The 23,904-nt window shown below is 39.6% G+C and overlaps 1 protein-coding gene across 12 annotated transcripts in view; it reads right to left on the bottom strand.

Moving 5' to 3' along the window:
- The window catches only part of LOC124136555 (golgin subfamily A member 4-like), a 187,315-nt gene that overhangs the window by 42,101 nt on the left and 121,310 nt on the right, over positions 1 to 23,904 (bottom strand). For 11 of the 12 annotated variants that reach the window (XM_048393602.1, XM_048393612.1, XM_048393603.1 and 8 more), the window contains 4 exons: positions 11,173 to 11,337; positions 9,885 to 10,043; positions 7,587 to 8,327; positions 781 to 5,583 (listed from right to left, as the gene is read on the bottom strand). In XM_048393602.1, the coding sequence (XP_048249559.1) occupies positions 781 to 5,583; positions 7,587 to 8,327; positions 9,885 to 10,043; positions 11,173 to 11,337 (5,868 nt within the window). The remainder of the gene's footprint in view (positions 1 to 780; positions 5,584 to 7,586; positions 8,328 to 9,884; positions 10,044 to 11,172; positions 11,338 to 23,904) is intronic. The other variant, XM_048393607.1, reaches the window with a different exon arrangement.

Below are 23,904 nucleotides of genomic sequence, written 5' to 3'. Positions count from 1 at the left end.
AGGTATGGGAGTTACGATCACCTTAGCGCTAAGATCTCTTTGTACAACAGCATCCTGGCCTTTGTTCCACCAAGCAATCTTAGCATTTAGACCATCTGTGAAAAAAATCACAACAGCTGCAGCAGTATGGTTTGACGGATCAAGTACCAAGACCCTGTTGGCGCCATGATTGACATGTCCGAACATCCCAACACAATCTCACAATGGTCACAGTGTTAGGACTGTATTGCGAAACTGAGCCCATATATAAAGCACTCTCACCATATTAACTACTGTAAGTCTATGATCAAAAGTCATGACATAACAGACTCATATGTAACCTATCAGTTATTATGTTAAATCATTATGATAAATGTATTACAATCTACATTGAAATGTAAGTACAACTGTAATAAAACACCATGACCTTGACCAGTTTGTTATTTAACACTACACTCAGCACTGCTCAGGCTATATGACAGTGACCTGTTAATAATCAAGTATGGACCAGACAATCAAGAGACTGATATTGAGCGCAGTGATCCATGCAATCACACGATCAACCATTGAGTCTGACCACCCTATCTGTTTGGTCGGATGAAGCCAGCATGGGTTGTTGGAGGCCAATTCTAATGCAGATCTTTACGGGGTTCGATGCCATTTGAGCAAAACAGCGATGAAAAACATTTATCTATTTCATGTGGACCAATTTTAACCAAGAATTCAAACAGATGTATGATTGTGATATAGTTTAACCAACAACAGAGTAAAAGTAAGTAAATGTCAATTCAAAATACTCACTGGTTTGGGTTTCATATGGAATGTATCTGTCGCCTTTTTCTCCCCCTCAACAATGAAATCCCTCAGGTTCGTGACTTCAGCCTTGAATGCTGTGATGTATTTCTCCAACTCCTCCACCTTCCTCCGTCCCTGCTCCTTCTCCTGCTCCAGCTTGTGCACCTTCTGCAGGAGCTCTTCACTAGAGGACTCCTTGGTCCCCGAGTACCGTGAACCTCCGTACTTCTTACTGGCTGGAGTCAGGTATAGTGTCGACGTTGAGGTAGAGGATGAACCATCCTTTAATTTGGCATTTTCTCTTTCGAGTTTACCAATAGTGTCTAATAGTTCCTTCTGCTTGGATTCTAAAGCGGTCACTTGACTTTGAACGTCTTTTTCCCTGAGAAATTGCACTGATTTGTTTGCACCAAATGGAAGAGGTTTTTTCAGAATGTCTTTACTACGAGGTGAGGCGGTGGCAAGGGAGGTGATTTTTGGCAAGACTGGGTGGTGGGTAGGACTTTTCTTCTTTGGGTCACCCTCTTCTCTGAGGGTCTTAACAGATTCACACAACTTTTCGTTGTCTTTTGTAAGACTGTCACATTTAAGCACAAGACTAGAATTTTCAGACTGAAGCACAATAACTCTGTCTTCAAGCTGTTTTGATTTATCACAGATTTCACTAATCTCACTTTGTAGAGTTTCTATTTGCTCTTGAAGTTTCTGTTCCTTTTGAACATTGGCATTGATAGCACTTTTCACATGTTTCTCACTCTGATCTGGAGACTGATTCTGAGACTGTACATCAGAGATCTTCTTCTCATACTCAGTCTGCACTTCTGCCAGCTGCACCTGAGTTGTCCTCAACTCCTTCTCCAAGTCCTTCAACACACTTGACTCATCCGTCATTGACTTCAGTAGCCGATCCTCAACACTGGCATATGTTTTTGACTGGTGATGTTGTTGGGAAACTGTTTCCTCCAAACTTTGCATTTTTTTCTCTAAGCTGATCTTTTTATCAGTGACAATTTCTACCATGTGACGTTCTTCCTGCAGCTGATTCTCAAGGTCCACAATTTGTGTTTGAAAGTCAATGACCTGACTCTGCAGGTCATTCATTTCATCCTCAACTGTCTTCTTCTCCTGTTTCAGGGTCTCTAAATCCTTCTTCAAAACAAACTCTGAACTCTGAAGAGAGTCAACCTTGAACTGTTCTTTTTGATGCAATCTTTCCAAAGTCTTCACCTTATCTTCCAATGTCTGTTTCTCTTCCTGAACACCCTCAGTCAAATGTAAAAGTTCTTCCTGAAGAATCATTTTCTCTTGTGCTATCTTTTCCACATTTTCCTTCTCTTCATCCAACAGAGTTTCAATATTTGATTTTTCTTCTTTTAACTGTTCCACATAAGTAATCAAAGCTGAGGTATCAGATTCAGCACCAGTTGAAGCTTGTCTCATAACTTCTCTCCCACTATCACTCTCATCAACACTTGAACTACTCCTCAATTTCTGAACTTCACCTCTCAACCTATCTTCACATTCTTCCAGTTCCATAACACGTTCCATCAATTTATCTTCTGATCGTTCCAACAACTTCACCTTATCCTTCATCTGCTTTGCCTGGGTTGTAGCACTATCATAATCATGCAGCTTTATGGACATGTCCTTGTTCTCCGTCTCCAGCTCCTGAAGTCTTTGGAATATTCCAGATACCTTCTTAACAGGTACTGGTTGATCAGCACCAACCAGATCACAGGTGGACGTTGACTGGTCTGACATGTCTCGCTGAGAGGACACATCAGTGATAGTAGACGTCTCAGAACAGAGAGTTCCTTCTCTGGAGAGTCTGGAGCTGGTCTCCAGCTTCTCCTGCAGATCCTGTTCCACCTGCTCTAGTTCCATGACCCTGTCCATCAGCTTAGTCTCCGCATCCTGCAACACTTCCATCTTCTGACTCATCCTGCCCTGGTCTTTGTGTAGCTGCTGTAGATGTTCCTGTAACTGGTCTCTCTCCTTCACTATGTCTTCAACATTCTCTACAGGCTGGACAGTATCGAGCTCTGACTGAACTGACTCCACGGATTCCGTCAACCGAGACACTTCATCTTCCAACTCCTCTTCTCTTTTCTGATGGTTCAACAGCTTTTCTTCTGACACGGTCAGTTTGTCCCTGAGATTCTTTTCATTTTCACAACTCTCATTCAGTTTCACATTAGCACTTTCACATTCACTCTTAGTTTTTTCAAGTTCTGCCAAGATATTGTGTTTCTCATTTTCCAAAGAAAGAACACTTTTCAGGAGTTCTTTCTTAGCATTTTCAAGTGTTTCCATATCCTGAGACATTACTTTGGTCTTTTTCTCAGACTGCTCATCAAATGACTTTGAAGCAGATAGTTTTTGTTTGAGATCATAACACTCAGTCTGAGCAGTTTCACATTCAGACTTTAGTTCAGATTTCTCATTTTCTAAGGTTTTCACACTGAATTTGAGATCACCCACTACACCATTTAAGAAGTCTATATCACATGTCAATCTGTCCAAAGATGACTGAATTTCTTCTTTTTCTGATGAAATATTTGAAACTTGAGTCCTGAGATCCTGGTTCTCCTTTTCCAAAGAGGAAACTTGTTCCGACAAAATCTGAATGTTCTTTTCCAATTCACTTTTCAGAGACAACACTTGGTCCATTTCCGAAGAAAGACTCCTGTTTTTCTGTTCAAAAGATTCAACATCAGAAGACAATGTCCGAACTTGGGTCTCATATTCTTTATTTGTCTCTTGAAGTTGATTCAGAGATGCTCTCAAAGATTCAAGGACTGCCTTCTGTCCATCTTCCTTCCCTGTCAACTGATTCAACTGACTTTCAAGGAAGTTTTTCTCCTGCTGAAGATTCCACACTTGGTCTTTCAGTTCGATCTTTTCGTCTTCCAGCTGATCACCTTCATTAACAAGATCATCTACTTTCTTGGACAGTTCCAACTTTTCTTTCTGTAATTCTTTTACTTCTGATGTTTTTCTCACAACGATCTCTTCATAATCTGCAAGTGTTGTCTCCAAGGACGACATTTTCTCAGCACCCGTCCGTTCACATCCCTGAGATTGTGAGAGTTTCTGTTCTAAGTATTTAACACTTCCTACCTGTTCTCGCACACTCATCTCTAATTTCTTAATTTTCTCCAGTAGCTCATGTTTTTCTTTCTCAAGCTCAGCAACAGCCACAGACTTTGTTTGTTCCAGGGTTGAGATCTGCTGGACATATCTGTCTTCACATACACGCATCTTTTTCAAAGATTCACTCAGTTCAGTTTGGGCTTTCTCCATATTTTTTATTGTTCCTAATCTAGCCTGGTCATTCTCTTGCGCTTCTGCTAACTCTCTTTCTAATACAACAGATTTAGAAGCACTCTCACTCATTTGACTCTCTAACTCACTAATTTTCTGTTTCGATTTGGAATCCCTCTTAGCATATTGACACACTTTCTCCACTAGTTCCTTCTCATGCTTTTCAAGCTCCACAATTCTAGCAGATGAATGTGAATCTTTCTGTTCAAGTTTTTTCATCTCATCTTTCATTCCAACCAATTTAGCTTTTGCTTTCTCCTCCCGCTGATGCAAAACTTCAATCTGACTCTCAAGCTCAGCAATTCTAGCTTTCAAACCTCCCTCCCTCTCCTGAATAGCACTCAAAGTCTCCTCCATCTCTTTCAGTTTCCCTGAAGCATACTCCTCTCTCTGTTCATACACATTAATCTGTCCACTCAACTCAGTCACCTTCTCCTTGGCTTCTTCTCCCTTCCTCACATACAATCTGATCTTGTTCTCCAGTTTGTCAATCTGCTTCTTGAGGAACTCTTTCTCTTTCACAAGCTCTTCGCCTCTTGTCTTTGCCTGCTCCAACTGGGCATGCACATTCTTCAGCTGTTTCTCCAGAGTCCCAACTTTGATTTTCGTCTGCTGTTCTTCCAGGTCTAGTTTTTCCTGCAGAGTCATCTCATGATCTTCCATAGACTCCAGTCTATCCAGAAGGTTCTCCTGTGAACTATGGAGCTCCATAATCTTGTCCTCATACTGAAGCATCTTCTCCACTGTAACAGCCTTGCTCTCGTACAAGGCAATCTTTGCTTTCAGTTCCCGTTCCTCTTGTTCCATTTCCACTAGAGTTTCTGTCAATTTCACCTCGTTGTCATGCAAATTGGCTATCTTTTCATGCAAATTTTCTATTTTGGAATTCTTATCCTCCACAATATTATTTATCTGCTCCTCCAATTCTTGAATCTTTTCAAACCCTTCAGATTCAGTGATGAAGTCCAAATCCCTCTGGGACAGGGACCTCTGAGGCATCGACACCTCATATCCCGCGGAATGGAGAAATGGAGTTGAGAAAGACCTTTTAGCCAGAGTCAGTTCACCATTATTCCTTTCTGACTCAGACAACTCAGTGGCTAAAGAGGAAGAATGAGGAACATTATTATGAATGTACACATTGTCTTGTGCATCCTGAAGACTATTTTTGAGCTGCTTGTTCATAGCTTCCAACATCTTTACCTTCTCTTCCAGACACTCAATCCTGTTGGCATCCTCATCCGCCACCCTCCTCCAGTTCTCCCTCAACACCTCCTCATCCTCCTCCAGTTCAGACACCTTCACACTCAACTTCTTGTTGTCCTTCTCTAACACACTGATACGGCCTTTCAGCCGCTCAGCAAACCTTACATCACCCTCAATATCAGATTTCAGCTCCAATTGATGCCGAAGACTCTTCTCTGAATTCTGGAGTTCTTGAATGATTTGGGCTGAGGCCAGTTCTGCCTTCTCCAGAAAGTCCACCTGAAATGACAAGGTGATAACACCGTTTTGACATATGAAGATAAAGCAAGGTGATATCGTTATGACTCATGAAAGTAAAGCAAGGTGATATCGTTATGACTCATGAAAGTAAAGCAAGGTGATATCACCATTATGACTAATGAAAGTAAAGCAAGGTGATATCATTATGACTCATTAAAGTAAAGCAAGGTGATATCACCGTTATGACAAATGAAGGTAAAGAAAGGTGATATCATTATGACTAATGAGGGTTAAGAAAGGTGATATCATTATGACTAATGAACATAAAGAAACGTGATATCATCATTATGACTAATGAAAGTTAAGCAAGGTGATATCACCATTATGACAAATGAAGGTAAAGCAAGGTGATATCATTATGACTAATGAACGTACAGCATATAGTGTCTGTTACAAACATTACACATGTAATAACAAAGTTAACATTGTAACAAGAAAACTGTTGCTAGGCAACTTCATGACATCAGTACGGTGGTGACGTGGGTACTGTACTGGTAATATTTAGTAATCACCAGAATATCACACTGTGTTCATGTCATAGTGTGAAATGAAAGCAAGTTTTATTTCTAAAATCAATAACCTCAGATTACAGAAATACAGAGAAGTTAACATGACAACATATGTTGAACACAAAGACGTGTCAGGAACATAGTCACAGGCATTAATGCAACCTACTTCATGACACTACTACACGGTACGTTCTGACCAGGAGCATGATGGGATACCCCAGATGAACATTATACCATTACACAGGATTTGTTTCAAACTATAACTATAGATCAACATGAAGTAATTTTCTTTTACACATGCAGATAAAAAAATCTGTTATCATGCAACTTGTCCATGTTTTTAACAAAAAAAACAACGTAAAGCAGAAATGCAAAATCTAACATCTGATTTTTTTAACAGTGATATATTTGCTCCGGAAGTTGAAAAGAAAGGCAACAGCATGCAATCCCTCAATTTCATTAAATTATTTCTAAAATTTCATTCTTAGTTGCATGCTATTTACAATTTCATCTGTGAATCATATATTTCCTCACTGGAGAGATCAATTAAATGTTGCGGACAGATGATCTTGAAAAAGTTTATTGAACCTCTTGTCAGAGATGGAATCGTGCTTGCATTCAGTTTGAAATGCTGGAAGCCTGCATCAACCTCTACAAAGAAGGGATGGATACTCACTCAGATCCCTTAATATCAATCTAACTTTGTAAAGCTAAGAACATGCTGTGAGTCCGTTACAATCCAACTTTAGACATTAACATCACTACATTTTCTGCTTCATGCATCATCGTCCCAAATTTCCCAACAAGCAAAGGGTATTCATCCCGAACTGTTAGTACAATGAATCTTAATCCATAAACCCAGCACACACATGACACACAGGACAAGACACATTCTCACAGCTCCTGCTGTGTAAAGGTCAACAAGGAAGCATGGACTGATACATTTTCATTTGGTCACGGAACATTCAGTCATTTTTATCCAAATTAATGCGACATGAAGACAAAGGGAATCTAAAGAAGCAACAAATGCAGATGAAAAAACATTTTGCAGGTTTTTGAGTGACAAAGGGAAATAACTTTACAGGTATTTGAATGATAAAGGGAAATAACTCTACAGAGATTAACCATGCTTTGATTCTTTTATCTAACCCTCAATGCAGTTTATATACACAAATTGATCTAATATATTAACTTTAAATATCAATAATATGTTACAAATAAACAATATCTCATGATAATGACATCACTGTGATTGTTAAAGCTGTTAGATCGAATTCTACAATTAGTAAAACACATGTCTGCAGAAATCTATCATTAATCAACTTCAATCCCATGATGCAACAGGACAGTGAGGTAGGTGATGAATAGGTCTAAAATCTACAGGGTCAAGGTCTCCACCAGCAGTCAACATGATCGGCATTGCAGGCAGTAACAATCCATTCCCATGATGCCCTTCAAGCGGCCATGTTTTACCTTCTCGCGTAAAGCTGTTTCAATAACATCCTTGTCCAGTACGATCTCTTTCAGTTCCTGGACTGTGTGGTAAAGTTGGCATGTCTGCCTCTTTGCCTCACTCTCACGATTGGTCAACTCCTCGACCTTCTCTCGACAGTAGTTTTCACTACTCTCAAGGTCATTGATGGTGTGCTCCGCAAGCTTCAGCTTTTCTCTTAACTGTCTTTCCGACATTTCTGCAGTGTGAAGCCGATCTTGCAAATCTTCGCAGTATTCTTCCATTTCTGCTAACCGACTATCATAAGACATGTCCAAACTCTTGTCCGACTCCTCATCAATTATTTTCTTCTCAACAAGCTTTTGTTGAAGAGACAGATTCTCCTCATACAAGATCTGCATCTTTTGATCCAAGACATCAAAATCAGCTTCTGTGTGTTTAACAAGTTCTTCATATTTGGCAGTTACACTCTTATCCAGCATCTTGGTGTATGTCTGGGAGTTCTTATCCCGTTTACTCGGACTATCGGACCCCACGGAATTGGTCCGGATCAACTTCTCATGAAATTTCTCCTTCTCACTGTCCGTCCTGTTCATGGGTTTCCCATGCTTCGTCTGCAGTTTGACGACCGTATCTTCCAACTCATCGATCCTCCTGAGCAGTTTACAGTTCTGACTTTCACATTCCTCCAACTTTGTCTGGAGTCTAATGTTCTTCTCCATAAGTTCTACCTCCGACTTTTCGTGGAATACAAGCTGATCCTGAAAAGTTGTTGTACAAACATAAAATAACATCCATCATACATACATGTTGGACATCCTCTCTCTACTCTCCCTCCATAAACAGTGGAATAAGATAGAACAAAACTAGAACAGATATTCAACAAGAGTGATGAGTTATAGTATGCAAATAATTTGAAAGCATTGAACATAATATGCAGAGCTTAGATATATACCAATATTTGTTTGTGAAAAATAATATCAATATTATTGAACTGATTTCTTTCAAAATACATCATTGAACAGTACAAAATAGTATTTCAAGTTTTTAAAAACAGAAAACAGATAATTTTCATGCAGTTAAGTGTTCACTGCAATTCAGGGTCTAAATCAAATCGTCATGCTGTCAATTTCAGTTCAATAAAACTTGACAATAATGGAGTAACTGTTAAGACATTAATCCTCTATAGGGTAAAAAGATTAGTATTTTGGGAATAAATCTACACTTTAGACTTTTTTTTCCATGCAATAGATGTTTTGTCTACATTCTACGTTGTTAGTAATATTGAGGGTTGAATATACACCAAGAATTACAATGCCATAAATTTCAAGAAACCGACATCAAAAACATAATTTCTTCACAAAGTATTCAATGACATGTCCAAACTCAGCAGTCCTTTTATTTCTGTCATGTATGGTGGATTCGCAGAACTGTTAAAAATAATGCAGTGTCTTTTTCCGTCTCAAAAATATTATTTAAAAAACATTTATATTCAGAAAATCATAAAAATTAAAGGTATGAATTAAATTTAATTATGTACTGGATATTTTAAAATAAACATTATTTTAAGCTTGTCATTTCAGTTTCACTACAACGATACAAATAATAAACGGCTTTATTAAAAGCTAATTATTCTTTTAAAGGAAATGTATCATAAACTACACAAAGGTGTAAGTACCAAAAACTGGTGGTTATAGCATTCATGCATTGTTGTTCAGTGAGTGTGAGTGAGTTGGGTTTAACGCTGCTTTTAACAGTATTCCAGTTATATCACAGCGTGTCAGCTTAATGTGGGAGCCACTGGGAGGAAAGACCGAAGTGATGCAGGTCTCAGACGTTTACCACTTCGGTGAATCCCACGAGCACGGGTATGGTGCTGACAAACCTAGAAACATAATCAGGGCGAACCGGGATTCGAACCCACAATCATAAGTTTCTGGCGTGATCAAGGGACGCAACTCTGCACAGCGAATCTCAGCGCCTTAGACGACTGGGCCGTGCACCCGTGCTCCCTTGTTGTTCAGCATATGATTACCTTAGTCAAGGCTATATTTATCACAGGATGTGAGTAGGTTAATGGTGACTACAAAGACACAGAGAGTTAGCTCAAATGTTACAAAAGGTGATTACAGAATGTTGGCACAGCACCAACGTCCTGTGTAGAATAAGAACCAAGAGAGTGACTGTAACATAAACAAAGGGAGGTAAGAAAGGTAGAAATAGGAGGGAGAGTTATCCACTAATCCATCCATCAACCACACCATTTGCCACCTTGCCAGTTCCGCGCAAGTCTCATACTGATCACACAACTCCAATACCTTGAGCGCCAGCACCTCGACAGACTCGTGTCGGTTTGGAGAGGGTGCTGTCCCCTGCTGGGTGGAGAGCAACATTTCCTCCAGAGTTGTCTTTTCTTGCTGGAGGGAAATGACCTTGGCTTGAAGTTCCTTGGCTGTACACTCCAGATTGATGATTTGCTGAAGGAAGAGTAAATGCATGTGAGCAAACGTAGTGTGTCAGGAGAGATGTACTGGGAAAATAGCTGGAGTGGAGGAGGTGAGGTAAGGTGAAATAGGGTTTAACATCGCGTCCAAGACTATTGCACTTATATAACGATGTGCATGTACATGTGTGTGTTTGTGTGGCTGCTTGTACTAGTCCGGACTGATGCCGATTTATAGTCCTAGCTCACTGAGATACCATGCCGCAGTTTAACATGAATACCCCACTCAGACACAGTATACTGACTCTGAGCCCACCAGTCCTTGTTTTAGCCCCTTAATGCCGAGCGCCAGACAGGGTAACAACAAGTTCCATCTTTTAACGTCTTTTGGTATGACGCGGTCAGGGATCGAACCCCGGACCTTCCGCTCTCCGGGCGGACGCTCTACCACTAGACCACGGAGGCGGTCTGGAGTGGAGGAAAGGTGATGGTCAGACGCACATTGAGGTGAGGTGAAATGGGGTTTAACGTCGCGTTCAAGATTATTGCACTTATATAGCAACATGCATGCACGTGTGTGTGTGTGGCTGCTTGAATAGTCCAGACTTGTGCTGATTTTATAGTGCTAGCACACTGAGATACCATGCCACAGTTTAACATGAATACCCCACTCACACACAGTATACTGACTCCAGACAGGGTAACAAGTACTATCTTGTGTCGGGTCAACACAAACATAACACACACATGCACTGGCTCTTCAGTCATTGCCAAATCGGAGGCATGAGTGAGTGAAGTTAATGCAGCTTTTTGCAATATATTCCATCATGGCTGTGGTCACCCAAAACAGTCATCACACATTGCGCTTGAGTGGAAATATCAATCCCACTAGTAATCACTACGCTATCTCACTGCTTTAAAGCACTGTAGCTAATATTCAAATACCACCAGCTATTTCGTTTGTTTTGTTTGTTTGTTGTTTTAAGCATCGATCTATGCAACTGGGATACAATGACATGCATCAACTAATTCAGTGAGCCTGACCACCCGATCCTATTAGTCGCCTCTTATGACCAGCTATTTAGTTAGAATTTAGGAGCACTATTTGTAAATAACATCTCGACCACATCAACGTGGCTGAATTCCTCACACACCAACCATACCTGTTCAGCATCCTTGAGTTTATCCAGCTTCTTCAACACTGTGTCAGCCTCCTTTCCTTTCCCCTGCAGCAACACCTTCAACTGCCCCTGCAGGGCCTCAACCTCAAGAGGGCCCCTCGACATGCTGTCAGCTGGAGTTACCTCCCTTCCTCCACACTCACACACCTGCAAAAAAAAAGACAGCTTTGAAATGATACTGTAACGGGCAAGAGATTGTTGCTTCCATATTTCCACTTGTTGATGGCTTATATGTTTATTACTGAAACAACAGATGCAAGTATTAAACAGAGAGTGTATCCAAAATGGTGACAAACGATTTGAGCAATACTTGAAGATTGTTTGATTCAAGACAATTAAACCATCATTGTATATGTTTCCTGTCTGTGTGATAAATACTAATCTCGTCGTTAATGATCCCCATGGAGACAATGTGTCAGCTTGACTCTGCATTAATTATACTATTTATGTCTAGACACCAACTGGAAATATACTGGCATGAAACTCTCGGACAATGAGGCCAGACACTAGGTCAAGGTACTTCAGAAAAAGAAAGAAAAATGAAAGAAAAAAATGTGTTATGCATGTCATGCAGTTTAAAGCTATAAGATTAACTATAGTTTAGTAGAATTGGGTGTTCTTTAACTTCTTTTGAGTCGTACCAGTTTATAAAAAGAGTATAGCCATCATTTCCGCAACATAAATTCATTGCACTCTTAACATGCTTCAGAATCATAAATATAAAAAAGTATGGAATTCATTGTCATTAAAAACCATATCACATGACAATGAGAATGTAAATACGAATACAAACACCTTTGTGTTGGTAGTTCATTTGGCTGAACTAAACTTTTATCATGAAGAATACACCAGAAACAGACCTTGGACATAAAGAAAGGCAAACACAACTGAACCTTATTAGAAATCAAGACACTCAGATAATCTGACCACAATGACAAAACTGTAACCCAATCCTGGAATCCACTTTATTGAACCTTCAGAAACTGTTTCAATGTCATGATCATAGAGAAATCTCTCCAACAGATAAGAGTCTATAATTCTACCTACATGTTATCGCAGAGGAATCTCGCCAACTCTCCCACAAATAAGGGCTTAGTTTGGATACCACTATCATCAATCAATCAAGCCATCTGAACAGTGTATGAACTCACTGTGATCACCTGGGAGGTTCTCACATATGCCAAACTGTGAACTACCTGGACTGATTGCCTCTCGATTTGTGTGTACCGTGATTATTGATCTTGTGTAGACATGATCTCGGTCATGATCAGTGAGTGAGTGAGTTGAGTTTACCTCCACGTTAAATAGGATTTCAGATGTATCCCAGCATGTCAGATTGATGACGGAGGAAAGCCTGCTACAGGTCTCGGTAGTTTATTTGCCTATTTGTCATGCTCGAACATCACTTTAATGTCTATGTATGTTATCTGTTCCAAGCGAGAAGTGGTCTTTTTTCTGTGAATCCTTTGTAAATTAGGCCGATTTCTATCCTGTTTTAGCCACCTTTGTTGAGACAGTGTCTTTTTTAATCCAACTTTATTATAAACAGTGTCTTGTTTTAGCCACCTTGGTTGAGACAGTGTCTTTTTTAATCCAACCTTATAATAAACAGTGTCTTGTTTTAGCCACCTTGGTTGAGACAGTGTCTTTTTTAATCCAACTTTATAATAAACAGTGTCTTGTTTTAGCCTTTGCACAGATGTTTCTTTAATCCAAAGAATATAGAGTGTCTTGAGTGTGTCAAATTAGGGTTCAGACACCCGTCTTGTTTTTTCCAACTTTCTTATCAAAAGTGTTTTGTTTAATCCATTTAAGACAGTATGCTGTTTAATCCAACCTCTTTTTGAAAATGTGGTGTTTTTTAATCAAAATTATGCATGGTCTTGCTGAAAAGAAAAAACTGTTTCTCCAAATGGTTGCAAATACCGAGTCATCACATGAATCAAAAGAAGCAGAGAAGTAATTGAAACGTCGTCAAACAACTATTATCATGAAGCAGTAACAAACATGTAATGAGATCACTGATTTCATGTATTGTATTTCAACATGAGTACGTCATTTGTAAACAAAAACAACATGTGTCTCATCAGTAAATTAATACATACAATTTCAGCAAATGCCGATTTAATATGGCAATATATTGTAAATGATGCCTCACTTATTTCAAGGTGTATACAACATGAAATCTCAAGTCAAGGCTCTGTGCCCCAGAACTCAACTACCTTGGCATGTCTTGAAGCTTGATTTCTGCAACGTAGCCAGCTATAACTGAAATTTCTTAAAACCTATCCAATTTATTTTGTGTACTTCAACTGCAGACTTGTCCCTGTGCACACTAGGACGATGTAAAATAAATAGACGAAAAAGAAAAATTGCAATCTAAATTAGTGAGAATGTTCTACACTTTAGCTGGGCAAACATACAGTAAGAGCCGGTGTCTATCTTTCTTTTTTCTCACTGCCATTTAATAGGATCTGTTAACTGAAATAGAACTAGCAGGTCTTTTGAAACTAGTTCACTACATGGAGTTTCATTTTCACATTCCCCTTCAAAAAGGAAAGTATTTTTCTGTTCCCATTTTAACTGAAGCAGGCGTAAGTGAGTGAGTTGGGCTTAACACTGCTTTGTACAGTATTCCAGGTACATCACAGTGTCAGGTTGATGTTGGAGGAAAGTCAGAAGGGATGCAGGTCTCAGACGTTAACCAATTCGGTGAAACCCACGAGCACGGGTATGGTGCTGACAAACCTAGATACATAATCGGGGCGAAACCGGGATTCGAACCCACAATCATAGGTTTCTGGCGTGCCCAAGGGACGCAACTTGCACAGTGAATTGCAGCGCCTGAGACGACTAGGCCACCCTCACCCCCCGTGACAGGAGTGAATGAGTCACAGAGTTTATGTTGGTGAAAGTGTGGTACAGCCAGCCATTTCCTTTAGAATGCTAAAGAGTGACTATGTACGTGTGTGATTTAGTTGATGGAAGTCGGCAACGTTTACAGCATTATGAAACATCTCCTGGTCTGCTCAATCAAACTCGTGGTTGATAGTGTGAGCAACTATCCATGTAAAAAGCAACATCCCCATACAGTCAGCCAGTGCAAGAATATTTCCTGAGAGGCACAATTCAACTGCTTTTCATACCCAGCAGTCCCTGAACTGGCATAGGAAAAGCATGTGACCCAACAAGCTATCGTCCGCACTATGAACATTTCAGTCTTATTACAGGATTAATCAGTGGTGAAAGTCGACAGTGACACAGGTCGAAGATATTTACTTATTTGGTTAACACTGTGAAGTGGAGTTTGGTGCTGACAAACCAAGAATCATACTCATGGCAAATCTTGGATTCGAACTCATCAACAAAGGAGATGCTGCATCTCTGTAGTGACTTATACCACGGGTGACGCGAGTCTCCATTTGGAATCATTTATCAGAAATATACAAAAATTATAAAATGGAAGGCACAATCTGCCAATGCAAACAATAAAATCTTTTTCATAGCCTCTGAAACCTGCTCAACACGATTCAAGGCATTGTTCTTGACCACAGAATCCCTGACATTCTGGCTGCTCTGACCAACCTGATCACAACTCTCAACCCTGTCCACACCCGCGCACGATCACAGGTGCATATGTCGGTGAGTTTCTCACATCCATGAGACCTGAAGCCATTGGTTCTGATGGACCACTAGAACACCAGATGACCTCATTCCTGGGCGGACCTCACACGCCTCCGTCACACCGCCTGTGTCCACTGTGACCTCAGTATTATATCCCTTGACCTTCAAATGTCGCACACATGTCCGACTATTTTACACACTTCCTGGGTTCCAGATGAACATCACACAGCCTCCCTTTCACAATCCATTTCCTCCTGTCACCAAGCCCAATTTTGAATTAACTTCCTAAATTGTCCTTTTCACATGTTCGAACAACTGATGTGTTGACTAGTGTTAAAATCCCATCCAACTTCAAGAGCCAAGATCCCAAAGAGGAAGGATCACAGGAGTACAGTCAGATCATTAATGGCGGTTTCTTTATCTCCCATAAACTGATTAAATACTAAAATAATTACTGTGACGGTATGTGCTATACTGAAACACATGGATCACACTTGCTTGTACTGAGGCACATCATCACTGTGACATTCAGGATAATCATAGCCTTAGAAACACATGAAATACACAAACTTGTATGGAGAGGCACAATATCACTTAGACATTCAGGATAATTATAGCCTTAGAAACACATGAAATACACAAACTTGTATGGAGAGGCACAATATCACTTAGACATTCAGGATAATTATAGCCTTAGAAACACACGAAATACACAAACTTGTATGGAGAGGCACAATATCACTTAGACATTCAGGATAATTATAGCCTTAGAAACACACGAAATACACAAACTTGTATGGAGAGGCACAATATCACTTAGACATTCAGTATAATCATAGCCTTAGAAACACACGAAATACACAAACTTGTATGGAGAGACACAATATCACTGTGACATTCAGGATAATTATAGCCTTAGAAACACATGAAATACACAAACTTGTATGGAGAGGCACAATATCACTTAGACATTCAGGATAATTATAGCCTTAGAAACACACGAAATACACAAACTTGTATGGAGAGGCACAATATCACTGTGACATTCAGGATAATTATAGCCTTAGAAACACATGAAATACACAAACTTGTATGGAGAGGCACAATATCACTTAGACATTCAGGATAATTATAGCCTTAGAAACACACGAAATACACAAACTTGTATGGAGAGGCACAATATCACTGTGACATTCAGGATAATTATAGCCTTAGAAACACACGAAATACACAAACTTGTATGGAGAGACACAACATCATTGTGACATTCAGGATAATTCAGGATAAACATTAGAAACACAAAGGCTACATTAGCTTTGCAAGTTTACCGTCAGAAACATCTATCAACCCTGAATCGAACATTAAGTAACCCTATTTAATCTTGTCATAGAAACACAAAAGATACATTAGCTATTTGGGTGAACACTCAGAAACATCTATCAACCCTGTTTGTAACATTAAGTAAACCTACTTAAATCTTGTCATAGGAACACAAAAGATACATTAGCTATTTTGACGAACACTCAGCAACATCTATCAACCCTGTTTGAAACATTAAGTAAACCTATTTTAATCTTGTCATAGAAACACAAAAGATACATAAGCTATTTGGATGAACACTCAGCAACATCTATCAACCCTGTTTGTAACATTCAGTCAACCTATTTTAATCTTTTCATAGAAACACAAAAGCTACATCAGCTATTTGGACAAACACTCAGCAACATCTATCAACCTTGTTTGGAACCATATTTCCAAGACATAGAGGTGGTAAACTGGTTTCATGGTCATGGCAACACCTAAATGGAATGGTTGGAGTAATTCTGACCAGAAATTCATTTCTCCCAGGTGGTTGTACTGAACTAACCAGAAGGGCGTGTGGGCTTTCCTACTCCAGTAGAGTGTTTCTACATTTCACAAGCCATTGGCCAATAAGCCAGTATCAGTTTCTAAAACTGACTGCTACTTTACCTGTAGAATGTTCTTGGATTTCTGATTCAGTTAAGCTGTAAACAATAGGACATAAAGAAGACCATTCCGAAAATAATTATACTCCATCTTGACATAAACATCAATATGAGTGCTTCCCTTGCATTTTCCAGCTTTTCATCTTTTGAATTCAAAGCGCATCACAAAACTCTTGCTCAAAAGTTGTTAGAACGGGCAAACAACATTCAAGGCCCGAGTAAAACTTTTAAAAAGTCAAATTTGACACATCAGTGACAAAAATTATGTCCGATTCAATTCCCTATTTTTATTTGTACCATATCTTTCCGTGTTTTTTAGGTGAACATTTGACTAGCCTTTGCATGTGTTTGTGATGGGCAACATCTTTTTGCAAACATCTTGTGTCATCACTATTTGATAGTGATTCATAAATACATGCTTATGTTATAGTCAAAATCATACAATGAACTCTTTCAGAGATTCCTTGAGATTATGGAAAGGATTTTGTCAGTGTTATTTATTGAATCTTTGAACATTTAAACAAGACGCGACTCCATCCCCTAGTATGACACAGCTGCAGCAGCCATCTTGGAATCAACCCTTGAGACAACCAAATAATATCATATCTGTCCAAAATAAACATGATTTTAAGAGACTTCACCAAACACAAATTCTGTTCTGTTCTTAAATGTTTAATTTGCAAATAGAAACATCTGGGTGAACCATCTTAACATATCATACAAAACTATTGATATATTTTTTTCATATGGCATTTTTCCAGTGAGCATTTATCAGATTGGAGGTATTGTCAACAAATGTATGAAATAGAAGTCACCAAAAATATCAAAAGGAATGCTTCTTCTTGCCAAATCAGTGACATCTTAAAAGCCTCCGGTATTAAAATCCACAATTAAACATGCTCGTAGCTCTTGAGCTACAGAAAGGGTATTTCAGGAAATCACTGGCAAATGATTACTTTTTTAAGAGTTTATTTTTTCCTCTCAAACAATTTGTTTTCTATTTGAGACCGTCAGTTCAGCAGGGTAACCCTGACATTCCAACTCGACTCACGGACTGGATACAATCATACTGACATTGCTGTGCCTTTAAACACACACATTAGCAATACACAGCCTCTCTAAACAGCAAAAGCGAGTCTCTCGGCTTGTCTCCTCTCGCTGCTCTACATCGCCCCCATTAATTGTGATTGAGGAATCTCTCAACAAACATACTTTGACACTGGGTCCGTAGACATTAAACACATACGCCTTTGCCTACTAAATATGTTAGTGAAACATCTACCTGCAAACACTTTCCCAAGCTACTTTGATGTCAGGGGATAAATTGTGTGGGGACAAGCAACTGGTGATGGAAGATTCTACACAGGTATTCTATGTGGACTATGAGGGCAACCTGGGCAAATCTCAGACTCCAGTGAGTTTACAAAGGAATTACTGGTAGCAGTGACTTGATAGGCGCACTTTACTACATCGATGGCAGGTGGAGTTATGAAGGTCACTGAGATGTCCCAAGGTCAAAACAAAATGGCTGATTTGTTATAAAAAAGGCATATTCAGACTGTGTTAAAACTGTTTTAATCTTCCTACCTCAACATGTATTGGGGGATCATTTACTGTATAAATTATAAACTTGACATAAACATTTATTTCCTAGATCTGCTAGCCTACGGAAGGTCTTACATGACACACACAACATGGTCTTGGCAAGCAGATTTCTGAACCATGTACCACACACACGCACGCGCACACACACACACACACACGCACGCGTGCACACACGCACAAAACACACAAAACAAACACACACGCACGCACGCACGCACGCACGCACGCACGCACGCACGCACGCACACACACACACGCACGCACACACACACACACTTGATCCGCCTATGCTACCACATGAATGAGTGAGTGAATCTAGTTTTATGAAGCATTTAACAATATTCCATCTGTATCATTGCAGGAACACCAGAAACTTGCTTCGCACATTGAACCCATGTGGGAATCGAACCCAGCCTTAAAGTGTAACAAGCAACCACTTTTACCGCTGGGCTACCCCTCCCAACACCAAATATGACATATTGATATCCTGTTACTGAATAGAACAACTGAATTTTGTTCACTACTCACAAAAAGGAGTCCCATCATCATTGAAGGTGTATTGACAACACCTACTGCTAATGAGGAGGCGTACAGGAATTCATTCAGGACAAAGACATCCTGGCGTTGTACATTAAAAGTATGATTCCACACAACCATAAAACAGCAAGCACAAAGCTCCTGTCACCAGCTAAGTGCCCAACAGACATGACAACGCACACAAACGCAGAACACAGGTCCTTGGTGGACAAACACCTCATTACGAACACAAACATCGCACATACAATACAAGCTCCTAGTTCACAATAACTGAAGGAGCCCATGGAAAGGTTAAACTTGATCTTAATGACTGTCCAGTACGAGAGATAGCACCCCTTACCATCTACACTCCATGAGAAAGGTAAACAGCTGTTGCATCATTCATCACACCTCTCAGGCGAGATAACGAAGATATCAAACACATGAATCTCACCTTGTCACAAATAGACACGTCAATGACAAGTGGTATGATATGAACTCGTACCGAGCGTGTTGTCAGCCATCAGCTTCAACTGTCTGTTGTGATTTCACAAACACTGTTCCGCTGCAGAAATACTATCTGATAGCTCAGCTCTCTTGATCACGAATGACAATCTATTCACAAAGGTCTAATTTATGTGAATGGTAAAATCTTTTTTACCATATAGCTGAAAACGTTGAAGGGAAAAAAATTCCTTCAGTCACAAAGATAATGTCATGATGTGTTGGTCAAAACATTTTTGGACATCAGTCACTGCCATGGCACCTTCACCCATCAGTCATTGACCAGGTGTTGATGACCTCTCAGTCACTGTGATACGTCTTGTACATCACACCTGGACCCGCTTGAAGCAGGATTATACAAGAAGATGGTAGAATGGCTTCTGTGTACTGGAATGTCTTATGCTGCAGCCTCAGTGACATGTTAAAGTGTCAGGTCACTTGGAGAGAAAGGGAATCACACCCAAGTGTTTCTTATATGAAATGTATCTAAATGAGTTGATAAAGGTTTAAAACTCCAAGGCTCAAAAGAAACGTGGGTGAGATTATTGTTCAACAACATTCTTCCACCTTTTTCAGTTTGTAAACCATACTAACAAGTATGTGTGTAAAATGTACTGCCACCACATTTTAACAGCAGAGTTGGTTGGTTTGTTGTTTAACGCCGCACTCAGCAATATTCCAGTTATATGACGGCGGTCTGTAAATAATCAAGTCTTGACCAGGCAATCCAGTGATTAATATCATGAGCATCGATCCACGCAATTGGGATCGATGATATGCATCAACCAAGTCAGCGAGCCTGACCACCCAATCCCGTTAGTCGCCTCTTACAACAAGCATAGTCGCCTTTTACAGCAAGCATGGGTTGCTGAAGACCTATTCTATCCCGGATCTTCACGGGTCTTTTAGCAGCAGAGAGATCAGCAACGTCATTTGATTCTGATTGTGAGTGAGTGTGTGAGTGAGTGAGTATGGTTTTATGCCGCTTTTAGCAATATTCCAGCAATAGCACAGCTGGGAACTGATTCTGATTGTGATGCAATTTCATTGCAGTGACACCTCATCAAAAAGCAATATCTCCAGTGGAGACCTGAGTTTTGGATGATTAATCATTTTCATAACTGACCAGCTTAGGAGTAAATACCTGTCATAGAGGCATACAACACACTGAACAATATGTTCACTGATCAGATCCTTAGGACAATTGTTCCGCAGTGGCTGTGAATGGTTCTAGCACTGTGTATTCAAATAACCTTCCTTTTGCAAAAAATACCAGTATTTGGTTCCTCCCAGGAATATACTAGGAATGTACTAGTATGAATAAGAGTATGTCATCTTGATTCCCCTTCTGCCCCCCCCCCCCATTCTGCATGTATGGCTTGAAAACACCTTCCACATCACATGCATGTATTACACTTAGCAAGCTTGATAACTCTGACAACAAGCTTGTATAGTCCAGTCAGCAAACTTGTATTACACTGTCAACATAAGCGTGTTTATTTCACAGTTGGCAAGTCGGTTATTTCAGTACTTGCATATATATTTTACAGTCATACAGTCATGGAAATTCACAATCAACCAATGCAAGATTGCACTGACAAGTGAGCTTGAATATTACACTTCAAGCGAAGCATGTATATTTCACTGTCAGAAAAATTGAATAACATTCATAGCAAGTTTAACTGAATATTACACAGTCAAAAAGCGTGTATATAGCACACGTAGCAAATGTGTCCATAACACACAACTACCTAATATGTACATTACACTGTCGATGACAAGGATGTACATTTCACACCCAGCACTAGTCATTACCTGTCCAGCAAGTACGTATATTTCACAGCAAGCAAGTATGTTGGCTATACTACACAGCCTGCAAGTGTGTGTATTTCACAACCAATAAATGTGTCTATAAGGTTCATACAGATATGGAACACTAAAATTCAAGACCTTTTCAAGGCTGCCAACGATATCCCGGGCACCGAAACATCGCGATTCATTCTATACGATACGGTGTGCGACTTGTGAGGTGCTGTATCTCAATTTTTCACGCGATGTTTTTTTTCAATAAACTTTTATCACAGATACGTTTTAAATGTGTTTTAAATGAATTTCAAATTCGAACCGAGTCATAAAGACGTAGGGACAATATAATTTTCGCTACACACACGTACGTCTTCGAAAATACAATGGCTATGCTAGCTTTGTATTTTAGTAGCAGTTCATGCTTTCTGATTGGCTGAGCGGTCTCTAACTCAAATATGTTGGGAAAAAGCAGTCGCTTTTCCTTTGCTAGAGAAACCACCAGGAACTGTGAAAATGGCAAGTTACTGGTGCTTATCCATGTAGGACCGTTACTTTTGTGTTTGCTAGCCATTACATGGAAATGGCAGATGATTCATTAAGTTAAAATACTCATTACAATACATTTTATGACCCATGAACATTCATTCACTTTCATTTAATTTTTCATTTTAATAAACTAAGTTTAATTCATTTATCTCTTGTCTTCTCTTGTTACTATGTGTATCATAGCGTATCAAGATACGTATCAAATCGTGATCTAAGTATTGAGATACGTATCGTATTGTGACCTAGTTGTATCGTTGGAGCTCTACCAACTGTCATTTTCAAGGCCTTTTTAGTTGGGTTATTAGCCTTAGTCTGTAATTACTTGATTAAATCCAGCATACTATTTGTAAGTCGTAAGACCTAGAAAGCAGCATGACCATCACACTTTTTCCAACAAGATTTATTTTTCACCCAACAAAATAAATTAAGTCTCTCATGAATTCTCAAGGGTCTTTGGCACACAAATCTATCACTGTGATAAATGTCACTTAAACATCTTTGGTACATATTTGTGTGTGCTTTAATGCTTTAATTAACAAGTATATGTCATTTTGTACAAATTCAAGGCTTTTCAAGCTATTTTTCAAGGTTGACACTACAATACAAGCCTGTGTGAACCCTGGTCTATTACATGCCAGAAAGTATGTATATTACACGCCAGAATGTGGACAGATAGGGATGTCATAAATGGGAGGACATCATGGGCTACAACATTGTTTTTCCCAGTCATCATGTTGAAATATCGTATGTGTCAACAGAGGCAGCTTAAGATGCCCTAACTTCATTGTCCTACAAATTATCTGTCTATTGTAACTCAAAACCAGACTTGCAGGTCAGGGATGGTTGTATGACTTAACACTGACACAACACACCCTCAGCATCAGGGATAGGTTCTCTCTTATTCCGTGAATGTAACATCAATATCGGTTCAAATTACAGTTACCGTATTCGACGTAATAAGCGCCCTGCTCTAATAAGCCCCCACGGCAATATTTGCTGATATATTGGCTAGTGAACAATCCCAATTAGCACCCCTTCTGATTGATCAATGTACTCAAGATTTATTTATTCGCATATAATACACACTTGAGTGTTCTAATTTTAAAAGGCAAAATAGCAGCGAAGACTACATGAATAGATCACTGAAAATTAGTGATGTTTGTTAGTTCGTTTGCTCGTTGTTGAACGCCACACTCAGCAATAATCCAGTGATTGATATAATGAGCATCGATCTATACAACTGGAATACAATGACATCCATCAACCAAGTTGACCCTGACCACCCGATCCCATTACGACAAGCAGGGTCACCATTTATGGCAAGCATGGGTAGCTGAAGACCTGTTTTAACCCGGCTCTTCACAAGTTGAAAATCAGTGATGACACCAGGTGTTCACGAAAAAGGGCAGGAATAAACCATTTTCATCTGAGATAAAAATGTATGCATTATGACCTATACAAAGGCACAAAACAATACATGAGTTACTGCTACTAACCCAAGTCATATATAGACATATATTTCTGAATATGAGACCAATAGGTTTAAGACACCAGCATATGTTTTACAACAGTGGGAGACTAAGTGGGGACTGTATCGGACCTAAGACATAATCCTGTGTAAAGGATAGTTCAGATTGGACATATTTGTTGAAATTCCCGCAGGTGAAGAGTTCACATTATATGACTATCCCAAGGTCATGCAGCTTCCTATTGTGGTTGTTTACCGAAGTCAAGGTCACTTGTCACTCCGTCATCATTCATGGCTCTCATGAAGACAGGAGCCTGTCATCTTGTGTCAGAAATACTCAGTTTCAGAGGCAATACCCTCACAAACAGGGTGTCACCATTCACTGATGTATTGCTGCATCCCATACATGTCTTGCCTCTATAGATATTCAATAAAAAAAAGCATTTGATTCTGATTGAATACAGAAACCTCGAAGTGCATTAATGAAGGACCCCTAATGTATACTTCCTGCAATATACGGTACCATATTTTCTCTAATAGACACAGAATCTCTTAATAGGCGCCGTCTTCTAATAATGGCTGGGTACCAATCAGCATACAGCAGAAGGAGCCCCAAGCCTCCCTGTTCCTCAACAAGCTCTGGGTCTGTAAGATTAAAATTACTTTTCCCTGGACTAA

The sequence above is a fragment of the Haliotis rufescens genome, unplaced genomic scaffold (genome assembly GCF_023055435.1).
Source record: "Haliotis rufescens isolate VD_foot unplaced genomic scaffold, xgHalRufe1.0.p SCAF_12, whole genome shotgun sequence".
NCBI lineage: Eukaryota > Metazoa > Mollusca > Gastropoda > Lepetellida > Haliotidae > Haliotis > Haliotis rufescens.
This window is presented reverse-complemented; position numbering and strand designations above follow the sequence as displayed.